This window comes from Mastigoproctus giganteus, chromosome 11 (genome assembly GCF_048544385.1).
Source record: "Mastigoproctus giganteus isolate SK-2022 chromosome 11, ASM4854438v1, whole genome shotgun sequence".
NCBI lineage: Eukaryota > Metazoa > Arthropoda > Arachnida > Uropygi > Thelyphonidae > Mastigoproctus > Mastigoproctus giganteus.
Genome location: NC_143585.1, coordinates 57,138,797 through 57,154,155, shown reverse-complemented (window position 1 = coordinate 57,154,155; position 15,359 = coordinate 57,138,797). Strand labels below are relative to the sequence as shown.

General features: G+C 36.8%; 1 protein-coding gene across 4 annotated transcripts in view; it reads left to right on the top strand.

The window, feature by feature from the left end:
• The window catches only part of LOC150078026 (sister chromatid cohesion protein PDS5 homolog A-like), a 797,139-nt gene that overhangs the window by 623,460 nt on the left and 158,320 nt on the right, over positions 1-15,359 (top strand). For all 4 annotated transcript variants that reach the window (XM_090384327.1, XM_090384329.1, XM_090384326.1 and 1 more), the window contains exon 26: positions 11,432-11,546. In XM_090384327.1, coding sequence (XP_090240453.1) covers positions 11,432-11,546 — 115 coding nt within the window. The remainder of the gene's footprint in view (positions 1-11,431; positions 11,547-15,359) is intronic.

The window sequence follows — 15,359 nt, the reverse complement described above, 5'->3', positions numbered from 1 at the left end:
TGTAACTTGGTTACAGATCAACTTGTATCTATCATAGACTTCTGTGTCACGTGTTAATTTATATGTATCCCATGCATTTTTCTTCTCTGCCATATGTCCATTAGTTCATCTGACATCCACTTAGGCCTAAACCTTGAACAATATTTCTTGGTTGGTATGTAAAGCCTAGTAGCTTCCAAGATATGTTCTTTGAATGCTTCCCATTTTGAATTTGCTGTTGGTAACATCATCATTTGGTCCCACTGTATAAAATTTAAATACTGTCTCAGTCCATCGTAGTAGCCTTTACTAAAGCAATAACCCTTCCCTTTGCCTCTGATGGTAGTTACCTCCTTGAGTAAATCCCACTTCAGCACACTGTGATCACTGCCACCTAGTGGTTCATTTACCTGCAGATTCTTAATGCATGAAGAATCACTACTGATAATCAAATCAAGAGTATTACTCCCTCTAGTTGCCTCCCGAACATGCTGATGTAGAAAACAATCATCCAATAAATCCACAAAAGCCTTGCTAGTGTGTGAGTGACCAGCCCCCAAATTCCAGTCAATATCTGGGAAATTAAAATCCCCCATTATAAGACTCTCTGATTTACTGGCCCACTCTATTTCTCTGTACAGTTTCTTATTATACTCATCAGAGTCATTAGGCCTATAGCACACTCCTACTCTCAATTTTGATCTCCCAATGCTTATGTCACACCAAACTGACTCGACACTGCACTGTCCAGCAATGTCGACTGGCTTCACTTCCTTGGATTTTATATATTTCTTAACTAATAGCACAACCCCTCCTCCCTTCCTATCCTGTCTATCCTTTTTGTAGACATTGTACTTCCCAAATTCCAGTTCTACATTCCTTATATCTGTGTGAGACACCACGTCTCTGAATTCCCCACAATATCTGCCTTTGATGTTTTGAGCAATACCTCAAATTCATCAAATTTATTTACTAAACTGCTAGCATTGGTGTACACGCAAGTATACATGCACCTGTTCTTTTTCTTAGCTACCCTAACACAAACTATGTGTTTATTTGTACCCCAATGATTCCCAGCAGTCTCTGAAATATCCTGCATCTTATTTTCTAGACTGCGGCTCATTGCAATAGAAGCAGTGCAAGAATCACTTTCACCTCTGCCAGTGGCTACTGTTAATCTATTAGTCCTTGTATCCCCCCAATCTAGCAGTTTTCCGACCTACCTAACGCTGCCTCGATAGCATCAGCAAACATTCTTGCACCCTTTCTATTTAAGTGTATCCCATCCCTGTAGAAGCAGTCTCTCCTGTTAATAAGTACAGACCAGGCTGAAAAAAAAAAAATTCTTCCCCTTGAGCCTTGCACAATCTTTCCAGGGCAGAATTGCAGACACTTTCAAATTCAACCCTAATTCACGGCTTTTTTTTTTTCAACAATAACCTGTACTTTTTAAGTAATTCCGCCGGTCTCCTACTCTTAATATCATTAGTGCTTTTTTGCAAGATATAAGACAGACTAAGTTTTAGAAGGATTGAAATCAACTAAGTTGTCTTTGCCCCACTGAGAATTACCTAGAGATCGGCATTTAAGGAATTGGTACCAGATTCGAGAAGTTGAAGCTGATTGAGCAGGGCAAGGTTTCTTTCTCAAAATGGAAAGTGGAATGCAATGTGCTATTATCGGCAAAACTATGGATAGGATTTCCAGTAAATGGAAGAAGGTCCTTAATAAACAAAAGGACAAGAGTGGGGGGGGGGGAAGAACTGAACTTTGGAGGACACCAGCATTAGTGGAAAAGTTATAAGACAGAGAGCCATCTACAATCACCCTCAGTGAGCGATCAGAGAGAAAACTGCACAACCAATTACAAAAAACAGTTGGCAAACAATAATGGAAGCTTGTTTAGAAGAACTTTATGCCAAACACGATCGAAAGCTTTTGAGATATCAAGAGCAACTGCTTGTGTTTCACTAAGCTTTTCCATTGAATTTGTCCATAAATGGGTAACATAAGCTAGAATATCACCAGTGGATCGTCACTGACGGAATCCATACTAGTGATCGTTGATCAGACGGAAGATTTCTAGGTAGTTTAAGAGTTGGCGGTTAATTAATTTCTCCATTACTTTAGAAAGAGTAGAAATAATTGCAATGGGACGATAGTTGGGTGGGAGGGATTTATCGCTCTTTCTAGGAACTGGCTGGATCAGCCAAAAAAAAAAAAAAAAAACAATTTCACACAACCATTCCTTCTAAAGGTTTGTCTAGTTCCTCCTAGAATTTATTTAAGCTATCAACTTCCACAATGACAGATGGAAGTTTGTTCCAGCAATTAATTACCCACTGGCTAAAGGCAAATTTCCGCATATTTATTCTACAACTGTCTTTGAGTTTTACTCCGTCTTTCCCTTACCAGTCTTGTTGCCCTTCTCTGTACATGCTCAAGCAGCTCATCATTCTTCCTAAAATGAGGCCTCCAGACCTGTACACAGTACTCAAGGCGTTGCCTGACCATTGCCTTATCCAAAGGGATAATCACTTCCTTTTCCCTACTAGCAAAATTTCTTTATATCATTGACAATGCTGCATGGCCTGCTCTGGCAGCCTATATCTGACTGCACAATTATCAGATCTTTTTCATTTTCTACCACCCTAAGTCTAGTACCACACAGTTGGTACGTTTCTCTGGTATTACTTCTACCCATATGTAGTACTTTGCATTTGTCACTGCTAAACTTCAGTTTCATTTCTCAGTTCATCTGCCCAAATTTTCTAGATTCTGTTGCAGCAGCACACCGCCATTACTGTTAATGACAGTAATGGCACACTGCCATTACTGTCATTAACAAAGCTGCCAACCTTTGTATCATCTGGAAACTTCGACACTAAACCTGATATACCCTCATCAATATCATTGATAAATATACAAAACAACAGTGGCCCAACACCGAACTCTATGGTACTCCAGTAATTACATTAGTTCACAAAGAGCAGTGTCCATTGATTACCACTATCTGTTTTCTTCCACTCAACCACCCTTTTATCCATTGTAGCAACTTACCCTTAAACCATACTGCTCCAATTTGTACAGTAATCTTCCATGCGCAACAGTGTCAAAAGCTTTCCTGAAATACAAGTATATGATGTCAAAATTATTTTTGTATCTAGTTCCTTTGCAACCACATCATAGTATCCAATGAAATTTGTCAAACAAGACAAGACTTTCCCTTAACAAAACCATGCTGTGTCTGAATTATTGCTGCAGTTTTGTCTAGATCAGGGGTGGCCAATGCTTAATATGTATTACAAAGGCCGTTTTCACCCTGTGAGAAATAAATACTGTAATTTTGTATGTTTAATACAAATCTTGGCATAGTTGTCCGATTACTGCCCCTATTATTGCCTCTGGCTACCTGATTCCCGGTTCATGAAGGTTGGCACTGATTTGTTACAGTTTACTTTTGTGTAAACAAAACCAGTCTATGGTAGCTACAGCCTGTATTACAAAGTTTGTTTTCACCTTTGAGAAATAAATATTGTTATTTTGTTGTCCATAAATGTGCTTTAGAGTTGTCGAATTATTCCCCGTATTATTGCCTCTGGTCACTCAGTTCCCTGCTTCCTGAAGGATAGCACCGACTTGCTATGTTTGCATCTAATTTGCCAATATCAAGTCTGGTTTTGCAAGAAAAGGCAAATTATCTAGCTCATCAACATGAAATTAGCTACTTCAAATGCAGAAGCAGCAGTGGCTGCATTTGAAGCACATACTGGCTGACTCCAAAGGTTTAAAGACAGGAATAACTTTGTTTCGCAAAATGTTTGTGGCAAGTCTGGATTAGTCAACAAAGAAAAGGCTACAGACTGGCTGTGTTCTGTATGGTCCATTCTTAGAAAATATGAGGCAGTGGATAATTTTAATCTTGGTGAGACAAGTTTATTTATAATTTGCTGCCAAACAACAGATTTGCTGTTCTAGGAGGGTCTTGTCGTGATGGAAAATTAAGTAAACAGACTCTTCTGTTCTGTTATTTTGTTCACTGTTCTGTTATGCTGCAATTCAGATGGCAGTACAAAGCTACGCCCATTTGTGATTGGTAAGTTTTCCAAGCCAAGGTGTTTTTAAAGAAGTTAACCGACTTCCCTGTGATTATGAGGCCAATAGAAGTGCTTGGCTTATGGTTAAAATTTTTCAGGCTTGATTACCAAAAGTGGACAGAAGAATTGGTTTAGAAAAAAAGGAACATTTCGATAATTCTAGATCACCGTACAACGCATTCTGCCAAGACACTTAGGTTGACGAATGTATGGCTGTTGTTTTTACCTCCCAGTACCACCAGTTTTATGCAGCCAATGGATCAAGACATTATTTATAACCTCAAGAGAGCATATTGAGCCCGCTTGATGATGTAATTGATCTGCAATATTAGAAGGAGGGAACAATTTGCAGCCAAATTGGAATGTCTTGGATGCTATCCATGATCTTTTTTATTGCCTGGGACAGTATTGCATCAAGTGTAATAATAAACTGCCTCAGAAAGAGTGTCTTTGGAGTGAATATCATTGAAAAACATGGTGCAGCAGACAAATGTGATATCAACATTAAGGAATGGAGGAATTTGAATGAGCATTTGGATTTTGTTGACAAATTTGAAGAGTTTGTGAAGGTGTATGATGAAGTTTCCCCACAGCAGTGCCAACCCCAGAAGAGCTGCTGAGCAACAAGCAAAAAGATGATGAAGAAGCAAAGGTGAAGTAGCTCATATACTGCCATCTAAAACAAATGCCCAAAATGCATTGAGCATAATAGAGAATGTGTTGGCCTGCAGTAACATTGATAAACAACTATTGCATTTGCTAATGTCTGTGCTGTACTTAAAAATGCATATAGGACAAAAACTGTGCAAACATTCTTTCTTTAAATTAGATTAATTTGTTAAACAGTTGATGGTTTGTATGTCTCCTTTTATATTAAGATAGTAATTTTTTTACTGTGATAGTAAAGTATTGCATATGTCGATACAATATTTTCATTTCTGTTAATTGCTTTTCTCTTAGTTTATCTTACAAATAAAATGAAATCTTTAAAAAAATGTTCTTATTACCGTATAGACAAGGCTTTTGTTTTTATTTTTTTTATTTATTTTATTAATTTAAATTAATTTATTTTTTCATTATATTTGATATTATTTATTATTATTCTTAGATATATGGTATGTACCAAAGAAAAAATAAAATAACAGTAAAATTTGGACACTTTTGGAGACCTTATTATTGCAAAACGTGAAAATTTGTCTTTTGAACTTTGTATTATTGAGAATCAACTGTAAATAATATTTAATAAAATACTAATTGTAATGCAGTGAAATGTACTACGTTGAAGAATGGCACACTGATTATAAGTTGACATCAAAATTTCCCCAACTGATTGCCCCACTTTTGATTTTGTTTTTTTCGGTAATGATTATCTTACTATAAACCAAGAGCAACCAAGGCTCAATATGTCCTAAGTCTAAATTAGATTTAAAAATTTTCATAAGAGTTACCTCTATCTTTCTTCATAAGATTGCTTCTCTTTTAAAATCTCCAAATATGACCCCTTATTCTTGTTAACACACTGTTTGAAATTTAAAATGTTTAAAATATACATTTCATTAAATCCAATAAATGTGTTCAATTCTCTAAGCTCATGAATAACGAGACACCCCAAGGATCACAGCTGAAGGCCCACAACCCGACCTCAGATTTATCGAATAGACCATGCAACTTCGAGAAATTGAAAACATTGTGTCAAAGTTTTAAAAATAAATGCTGTTAAAATGATTAATATACTTTAATTTTAAGTAATTTATTTTAAATTACTCATTGTTTTTATTGTTTTATGGTAGTAACCTCCATAAATGTGCTTTAGAAAAATATCACAAAGGCATTCAAAATTAATTCTTAAAACCAAACATATGATAATGATGAAAGTGTGATGCATTTTAATGATTTGAATTGGAGTTTTTAAATCTGATTCTATGAAGTGGCCAGTTCTATTAACCAGTGATAATGTTAACTGGTGTCTACTTATTTCACTTTACTGTGGACTTACAATTGTCTCCAACCAGACGATGTGGTCCTTCCTCTCAGCCAATAGCAGCGTTTGTAAATGTGTTTGCTGCATGTTTTGTTTTTGCATCCTTTAGTTGAAGTGATACTTTGTATTGTGCTTATTTGACATAAATTTACTGTATAGAATTTGTGTACTTACAACATTGTGTAAACTGATAAATGACTTTTTAGAGAGATAAATAGCTTAGTTATATAGCAAAAATTTCAACTTCTGAGGTCTCGGGAACGAATTACCAAAACCAATATGTTATTAGCTTCACATTACGATATTTCCACAATATGTGTCTCTGAAATGGCTTAATACACAGGTTTCCAAAGTTTCACGGTTCATGGCACCCTTAGTGGTCCAGTAATTCTTTCACGGCACCCCTAGGCCAAAAGAAATACTTAATACAGTGGTTTTAGTATTAGTATTAGTAATGTCCTCATGGTGCAAGAAAGCCTATGGCTTATGCTGCACCAGCGGGGGGGGGGTCCGAACAAAACAATGATAAAAAAATATATATAATAATAATTAATAAAAAAAAAAAGGAATTTAAACCTATCATCCTATGCACTTCCCTTACCCGAAAGTACTATCTAGATGACCTTTGAATTTCCCCAAACTGTCGGCTTCTACCACCCATGAAGGCTTTCAACCATTTAATAATCTGATTGTGTGTGTGTGTGTGTGTGTGTGTGTGTGTGTGTGTGTGTGTGTGTGTGTGTGTGTGTGTGTGTGTGTGTGTGTGTAAACCCCAAACACGAGAGATATTAGACCCTAGTACCATGCTTGGGTTAGAGGTTCAGGTGACGAAAGAAGATATTTGTTGACATCAGACTTGAACTTCTGTAGACTGTAATTTTCAGGAAATATGTATTAAATAGTATGAATCAGAGCTGTAATACTCAATATGTTCTACGTTGATAATAATATTAGTAAAATAATAACAGGAGTTTACCTCAATATAGTACGTAGAACACTTCCGCGGAAGTGTTCTACGTACTATATTGAGGTAAACTCCTCTTATTATTTTACTAATAGGAAATATGTATAAAGGAAGGTTGTTCCAGAAAACGGTAGTTCAATGAATAAACGAGGAAGATGAAAAGTTGGTTCTGTGAGTTTGAAGTTGGACAGTAAATGGATGTTGGCTGGTGGCAGCACGTGTTCGGACTGTTTTGAAAGAGAGAGTGTGAATTATAGAAGCCAATTCAGAAGAACAGTGCCCATGGAAGTATCTGTAGAAGAGACATGCAGCAGAAATAGTACGTCTATGAGACAGCGAGTGGAGAGACCCTGTTAGAGATGAATCATTAATTAACCTAACTGCCCTCTTCTGAATGGAATCAAAAAGCCTGAGAGAGGTTTTGGGGGCACCACCCCAGATGTGGGAACAATATTCCATGGCAGGGTGCATTTGCGATTTATACAGAGTGAGCAGCTGTTTGGAAGAAAAGTAACGCCGAGAGCGAAAGAGAAAACCAAGTTTTTTAGATGCAGAGGAAGCAATATTTGTAATTTGCTTGTGCCAAGAGAGATTAGAAGTCAGGGTAATCCCCAAAAGAGATATATCATTTTGCCTAGAAATCAGAGTGTCAATAAAGATAAGCATTGGAGCAGAAGAATCCTTTTAGCGAGATATAAGACAAGACTGAGTTTTAGAAGGGTTGAAATCAACTAAGTTGCCTTTGCCCCACTGGAGAATTACCTGAAGATCGACATTTAAGGAATTGGTAGCAGATATTTGAGAAGTTGAAGCTGATTGAGCGGGGCAAGGTGTCTCAAAATAGAAAGTAGAATGCAATGTGCTGTCATCGGCAAAACTATGGATAGGATTTCCAATCAATGGAAGAAGGTCATTAATATACAAGAGGAAAAGATTGGGGGAAAGAACTGAACCTTGGGGGACACCGGTATTAGTGGAGAAGTTAGAAGACAGAGAGCCATCTACCATCACCCTCAGTGAGCGATCAAAGAGAAAACTGGATAACCAATTACTAAAATCAGTTGGCAAACCATAAGATGGAAACTTGTTTAGAAGACCTTTATGCCAAACACGATCGAAAGCCTTTGAGATGTCAAGAGCAACTACTTGTGTTTCACTGAACCTTTCCATTGAATTAGTCCATAAATGGGTAACATAAGCCAGAATATCACCAGTGGATCGACATTGACGGAATCCATACTGGCGATCATTGATCAGACGGAAGGTTTCTGGGTAGTTTAAGAGTTGGCAGTTAATTGATTTCTCCATTACTTTAGAAAGAGTAAAAGTAATTGCAATGGGACAATAATTGGATAGGAGGGATTTGTCACCCTTTTTAGGAACTGGCTGGATATGAGCAAATTTCCAAGCAGAAGGAAAAACACCTTTGTTATAAGAAAGTGAAAAAAGGCGACAAAGAATAGGAGTAAGTTCAGCACAGGTTTTGAGAACAAGTGGAGAAATACCATGAGGACCTGGAGCTTTCTTAGCATCAATATTTGTCAAAATCCTTCTGACGTGCTTTTGACGGAAGACCACAGGATGCATTGAATGGAGCGTGTTGGGAATGATGGGAGGTGTTTTACCATGATCATTAATACATGAGTTGGGAAAAAAAATGGGATGCTAGCAGGTCAGCTTTATCGTTTGCTGAAATGATAACAGAACCATTTGGTTTGGACAGAGGTGGTAGCAGAGATGGGCAAACGTTGTGGCCAATAGCTTTGGCAAGAGACCAGAATGCTTGTCTACCATTAGGGCAAGAAGCAAGTTTTCTTCTCTTAGCCTGTACAAACTCTATACAGGTACAAACTCTATACTCTGTACAAACTATATACAGGAATTTTTCCAGCAGGGACAAGGAGGTGATTATTCCATTGTATAAGGCAATGGTCAGGCCACACCTAGAGTACTGTATACAGGTCTGGAGGCCTCATTTCAAGAAGGATGTAGAGCTGCTGGAACGAGTACAGAGAAGGGCAACAAGATTAGTGAATGGAACAAAGGGGTGCTCTTACGAGGAAAGGCTTAAGTTTTGCAAATTACAGTGTCTGGAGACTAGGCACCAGCGAGGTGATCTGATAGAGGTGTATAAAGCCTTGAATGGTTTAAGCATGCTCAATGCTGATGGGATTCTTCCTCTAGCTCAGAAAAATCACCTGAGAGGGCATAAATTCAAATTGAGGAAAGACAGATGTAGGATAGACGTGCGGAAATTTGCCTTTAGCCAGCGGGTGGTCGGTTGGTGGAACAGACTGCCATCCCTTGTGGTGGAGGTTGATAGCCTAAATAAGTTTAAGGCTCAGCTGGACAGGTATTTTGAACGAACAGAGGGGTGAAGTGGAAGTGGGTTTTTTTTTTTTTTTTTTTTTTTGGCTGATGCTGCATAAGCTTGCTTTCTTGCATCAAATGCCTCTACTAATGCTAACTCTAGTTTGGACTGATTAATGACTGCTTTACAATTGTTGTGAGCTTTGGTGTAGGCATAAAATGAAACTGAAGAATTATAAACAAGCCAATTACGATATGCATCCCTTGATCCAAGGGCTTGACACTCTGCAGATGTGTTTGGTGGCAGAAAAACTATTTGAATGTTGGACAATTCAATGTGCGCGTGAGATGCAGCATTATCCATGAAAAGAATAATTTTTCTGTTTTGACGAGTCGTGTTTTGTTTAAAGTGACTTATCCATTCGCTCATGATATCTCGTGTCATCCACGCTTTTTTATTAGACTTCCAGTCAACATTCAAAAGATTCAACTTTATGCCCTTGAAACAAGGAGGATTTTGTGGTTTTCCTATAACAAGAGGTTGTTCAAAGTCTCCCAGCATATTTGTGCACAATAGTATAGTCAAGCGTTCCTTAGAAATTTTTCCGCCCTGGCACTTTTCTTTTTTTAGACTCATTGTTTTTTCAGGAAGAGCTTTAAAAAAAACAACCCTGTTTCATTCTAAATATCCTTAGCTTCAAAATCACGACATAAATCTTCCAATTTTCCCCAGTATCAACAGATCCACCTTCACCATTTACGGTTTTCCAAGAAATTTTATGCCGAGTTTTGAACTTGTCTAGCCATCCCATAGAAGCTTTAAACTCATTTACTCCCATAGATTTCGCAACCTCCAAAGCCTTTTCCCTAATAATAGGCCCATTAATGGGAATTTTTTTAGCACATTCGCGACAAAACCACTCATACCGTAACATTGTCAATTTGAAGTCCAACAGTTTTCGGGAATGATTTTTGAACCTGATCATTTCCGTGTTGCCAAAATTGTTTGAGCAGTTCATTTTTTTCCTTTAGGATGTCACTTACCTGCGTCTTTCCGATTTTGAATTTTGCAGCGAGATTGCGAACACTATTTTTTTGCCGATCATACGCATTAATGAGTTCGACTTTATCTTTTAAAGTTAAATGTTTACGAGAAGACATTGTGCACTTCACACGGCACTGAACAAAACTGAAACTGAAAAGACGAAAGGCCGACCAAATTCCCCCCCCCTGCACACACCGAATTCATCAGAAGTTTTACACGTGCCTTAAAATTCTTGAAAAAGGGTTTAGAACCGTGACGTAAACCTTGATAAAATTCAGAGAATCGGAAATAGAAAATAAACACACGATTGAGGCAATAAGTGGAAGAAAAGTTCCTAGAAAAAGGATCGTGAGCTCGCCCGCTGTCCGTTATGGGGAGATCAAATTAAGTGCTAATCTAAACGAAACAGTGCAGATTGCCTGTCCGCGTCCGTTACAGAGAATGTCCGCTAGACAGAAGCTGAAAACACGTTAAAACCAATGGAGGGGAGTTGGGAAATTTGAAAATGTCCGTTGTAGAGAGATGTTAACGAGAGGTGTCCGTTAGGAGAAGTTTCACTGTATTTCATATTTGAAGTTATAGCATAATAATAATATTATGCTATTATGACTTCAAATATGAAATCATGATTCAAATATGACTTCAAATATGATTTCTTTCTGTAACATCACACTATCTTCAGTCACAAACACTCAAGAACTGCTAGTGTTTTCCCTCAAGCTCTTCTAAATTTGATAACCAATGAACTGATTTCTAATATAAGGTGTACTTCTACACGTTTATAAAGGAAGTGACTGCTAAATATGGTTGATCTGCCTGCCAGGACTGGACCAGTGTGGCTGATTATGGTCCATTTCACTCATCATGAATTGTTGAGGGAAATGAAGCCTACAGTGGATTGTAATGACTGCTTTTTTTTTTTTTTTTTTTAAGGAAGTGTGTATACACATAGGCACTTTTGAAAAAAAGGAAAGAAAAAAAAATTAGATAGTAGCATCCATTTGTTTATTCTGTAATCATATTTATTTTTAGTGAAAGTGTCTGTTTTATTTCAGCAAAATTACTCTCCTTTCTACCTGACTATGTTTTACCCTATGCCATTCATCTTCTTGCTCATGATCCAGCATATAAGAAGTATGATGATGTTCCTACTCTCATAAAATTAAAAGAGTAAGTACTTTATTTTTATTTTTAATAAGTTTGTTTGTAGAATTTAAATAATAAGTACATGGAGGAGAAAGTTTTCCAAGTCCTTCCTAAATTGGAATCTTAAATTTTGTTGCACAGTGAAGTTATAATTAAGTTTCAGAGACGTTGACATGCAGTAGAAGGACTTGATTGTCCATAATATACAGTTTATACAACATCACACACACACACACACACACACACACACACACAGATAATCAACAATCAAATTCAAGCATTGGTTAGTTTTAAAATGCTCCTCTTCATTTTGTCATGAACAGTTACAATATAAAAAAATATTTATATAACAACGTTAGGTCAGCTCTGCTAAAATAATAAAAGCACAATACAAAAAGGGGGGATAATAAATTATAGTAATGTTTCAGATGTTTTGCCACAGTCTTAGACTAATGGAAACCATATGAATTCCCTGCCTTCTTTATTATCTTTGAAAAGTCTCGAAAATGCATCTGTTGGGTTTTCTCCAGACTTTTCAATGGTAAACTTGGAATCAGCTTTCAAGCCAACCCAAATTTCTACCTTATCATTGGCAGAGCTATGGAAATGAGCCTGTGATAGCTCAGCTTTCCTTGTCCTAATTTTTGTTTGTCTTAGTAAAATACTTGGATATGTAATATATCTATGAAATACATGGAAAAGTATGGAGGAAGGTAGTTTCAATGTGTGAAGCTCTTGGTTACCTAATCTTTGATGATGTTGATTTATTGAGATTTTCTGCTGATGGATTCTCAGTTTGTGTTGACTGATAAATGGGGGAAATATTACATGATAAAAAGACAGCTCCTTATGCTCTACAGTTGTTGTATCTGTCCACATGGACTATACTCAACTTTTCAATAGCAACATCCTAGTTAGCCTCAATATTAGCACCATGCTTGCAAATATTCTGCTTCAAGAAACAGAATATTGTATCTGATCTGACAGTTAATAAAATGCACAACCTGACAACACATCCCCATCCTCTTTACCAAACAAGAAGTTTTTGATTTGTGTACTTTTCTGTTATGAAGCCTGCTTTATTTTTCTAGATGAATTTTACATACAGACAAAAGGACTTCTGTGTGGGAAAGATTTCTCTACCCTCTCCTTGCCAAAATCTTCATGTCCAACCTAAGAAATTCCACCTTAACCAACCAACTATCCTCCAAAGTGTGGGTCATATTTATAGACTATAATGTGGAACCATTTCTTGGAATGGTTGGGGAACCTGTTTACCTATATAAACAGCCAATACCAAGATATGAAATGCAAACTATATATTAAAAACAATAGCTTCTTCCTATTCTTAGATATTTCATTCCACTACAACTCTAGCAACACCATATATATCATGGTCTATAACCCAGGACCACAGACTCAAAGGTTTTACAAGTACAGCAAACCCCCCGCTATTCGCAGGGGGTACGTTCCTGAGAAATGTCGCAAATACCGAAAACGCGAATACTGAGTTATGGCTCCCATAGTAATAAAGGAGTTCCGTTCCAAAGTATGAAATATATAAGAAAAACTAGTCTAAAATTTTGTCTGTGTATGTATTATATGTACCTTCATAATATGACTGTACATAGACAGTACATAGTGAAATGCAAGCATATGGCATCGAAATGAAAATAAGAAACAATTTAATATTAAATGTAATATTTATTAGAAATTTCAAACAAATATTTCAAACCAGTGTTTTTGCTAGCTAAAAAACTTATCCCGCCAGTGCTATCACCAGTTTCGCTAAAGTGTTGATAAAGGAGTTTTGCCTTTTCACGAATGACGAGTGAACTTAACGGAATTATATTTTGAGTTCAGTCTTCTATCCACAGATTTAAAGCTTTGTCCATTTTTTTCTAATTTAACATCACGAGTTACAGAGCAAATTTTTGAAGCAATTAGCGCGTTTTCACGGACACTACTGCGGATTTTTTCTTCCGATTTTTTGATTGATCGTACCGTTGACTCATTGATTTTATAATGTTTTGCCACTGAAGAGACACTTTCACCATTAGAAATTTTGTCTAATAACTCAATTTGATTCGCTAATGTCATCACCTTCTTTGATATTTTCACATTTCCGTTGTTATTCGTAGCCATATTTTTGTACGGGTAAAAAAGAACTTGTCCACAATAAAGGCACTGTCTTCCGTTAACACACTTGAAAAGATCTGTTTTACACTGCAAAATGGTAGATTTATCACTTTTGTAAGCATATCAATTTATAAATTGATAAATTTATTCAATTTATAAGCATATAAATTAAAAGCCAACGACCAAACCTTCCATGACAAGCGCATAACACATACTGAACAAGGATTAATGAGAAACATCTACGCTTGCGATTTTGTCACCCATCTCCCCCACCCACTGAACGCTGTTTTGACTGGGAAAGATAATTTTAGCTACGCCCATGTTTTTTTATTGCGGAAAATATTCACGGCGCTTTAAAATTCACATTTTTTTTTTGTTTCATTTTATATTAACTCAGCGATCGCGAAACCGCGAATAGCGGGGGTTTACTGTACTGCAAAAACCTTGGGAGGTGCATTATACCCACAGAAGCCGACACGCCAATAACTACCACAGAAAAAAAAAGAGCACCTCAAATTGGAAGAATCCAATAAGCTCTCTATGGACACATAAGTATAGAACCCCTTATCCACTAACATATTCAGGGATCATGTAACCAAGGGAGTTTCACGCCACCCTAAAAATTCCCAGTCCATAAGCACTTGCACTAAAAAAGCCTGTGACATCTCCAAGTAGTAATAACTCACTTTTTTTTTTTTTTTTTTCCCTCTCCTTTTCCAATTATATATATGGGGGTCAGCATTTTTATTTTATTGGCATGCAAATTTTACTGCTGGATTCCCTTCCTGAAACCAACGAGTGGAGGCGCCTCCGTAGTCAGGTGGGAAGGAGCAGCAGTGCGTAGCACACGCTTCTTGATTAGACCGGGGTTCGAGCCCGTCCCCACCAAATACGGAGGATGCGGAAAGGTCAGGGAATGACCTGCATATCCCCGGAGCAATATGGCCTTAGTTACTAATGCTCCTAAAAACCAAGTAACATAACCAACGAGTGCCGAGCCAATAATGAGTGATCACCAAGTGTGCATTTAGTCAATGATGAAGAATAAATATTCTTTAACATTTGTAAATCATAAATAATTTCTTTATTATTATAATTTTCTTGATTTTAAAGGCTACATTTTCATTTCTTTTGATAAATCAATCATTGTTAAACATAAACTAATTAGCTAACTAATTTTATTGTTCAGAACGTAACCCCTTTTTTTAACCTTATGTCTATGGGAAATAAATTCCCACTTTACGAGTGCGCACTAGGAACGAATTAACTCATAAAATCGAGAACTACCTCTACTTCAGTACTTCACCACAGAACAAACTGCAGCACTCCAAACATAACTGCTACAAAATGGCTTCACTTTTAAAATAGGTCATATTTTTCCTGACCCTGTATAAACATTTACAGTCTAACATCAGTTGATTTAGATATTTATTATTCTTTTCACATAATAAAGACAAGATGTTGAAATGCCAACCAAAACCATATTCATTTAAGATGCCTGCTATTCTGTTTAGGTAGCTAGTTACATATGAAGTTTCAAATTTGTGTGCATCTCTTTATAGTAGTAGTAGTAGTAGTAGTAGTATGTGATGCAAGAAAGCAACTGTATAAGCTTATGCAGCATCAGCCAAAAATAAAAAATAAAATAAAAAAATCGCACCATTCCCTCCAAATGCCTGTACAGTTCCTCCTTAAATT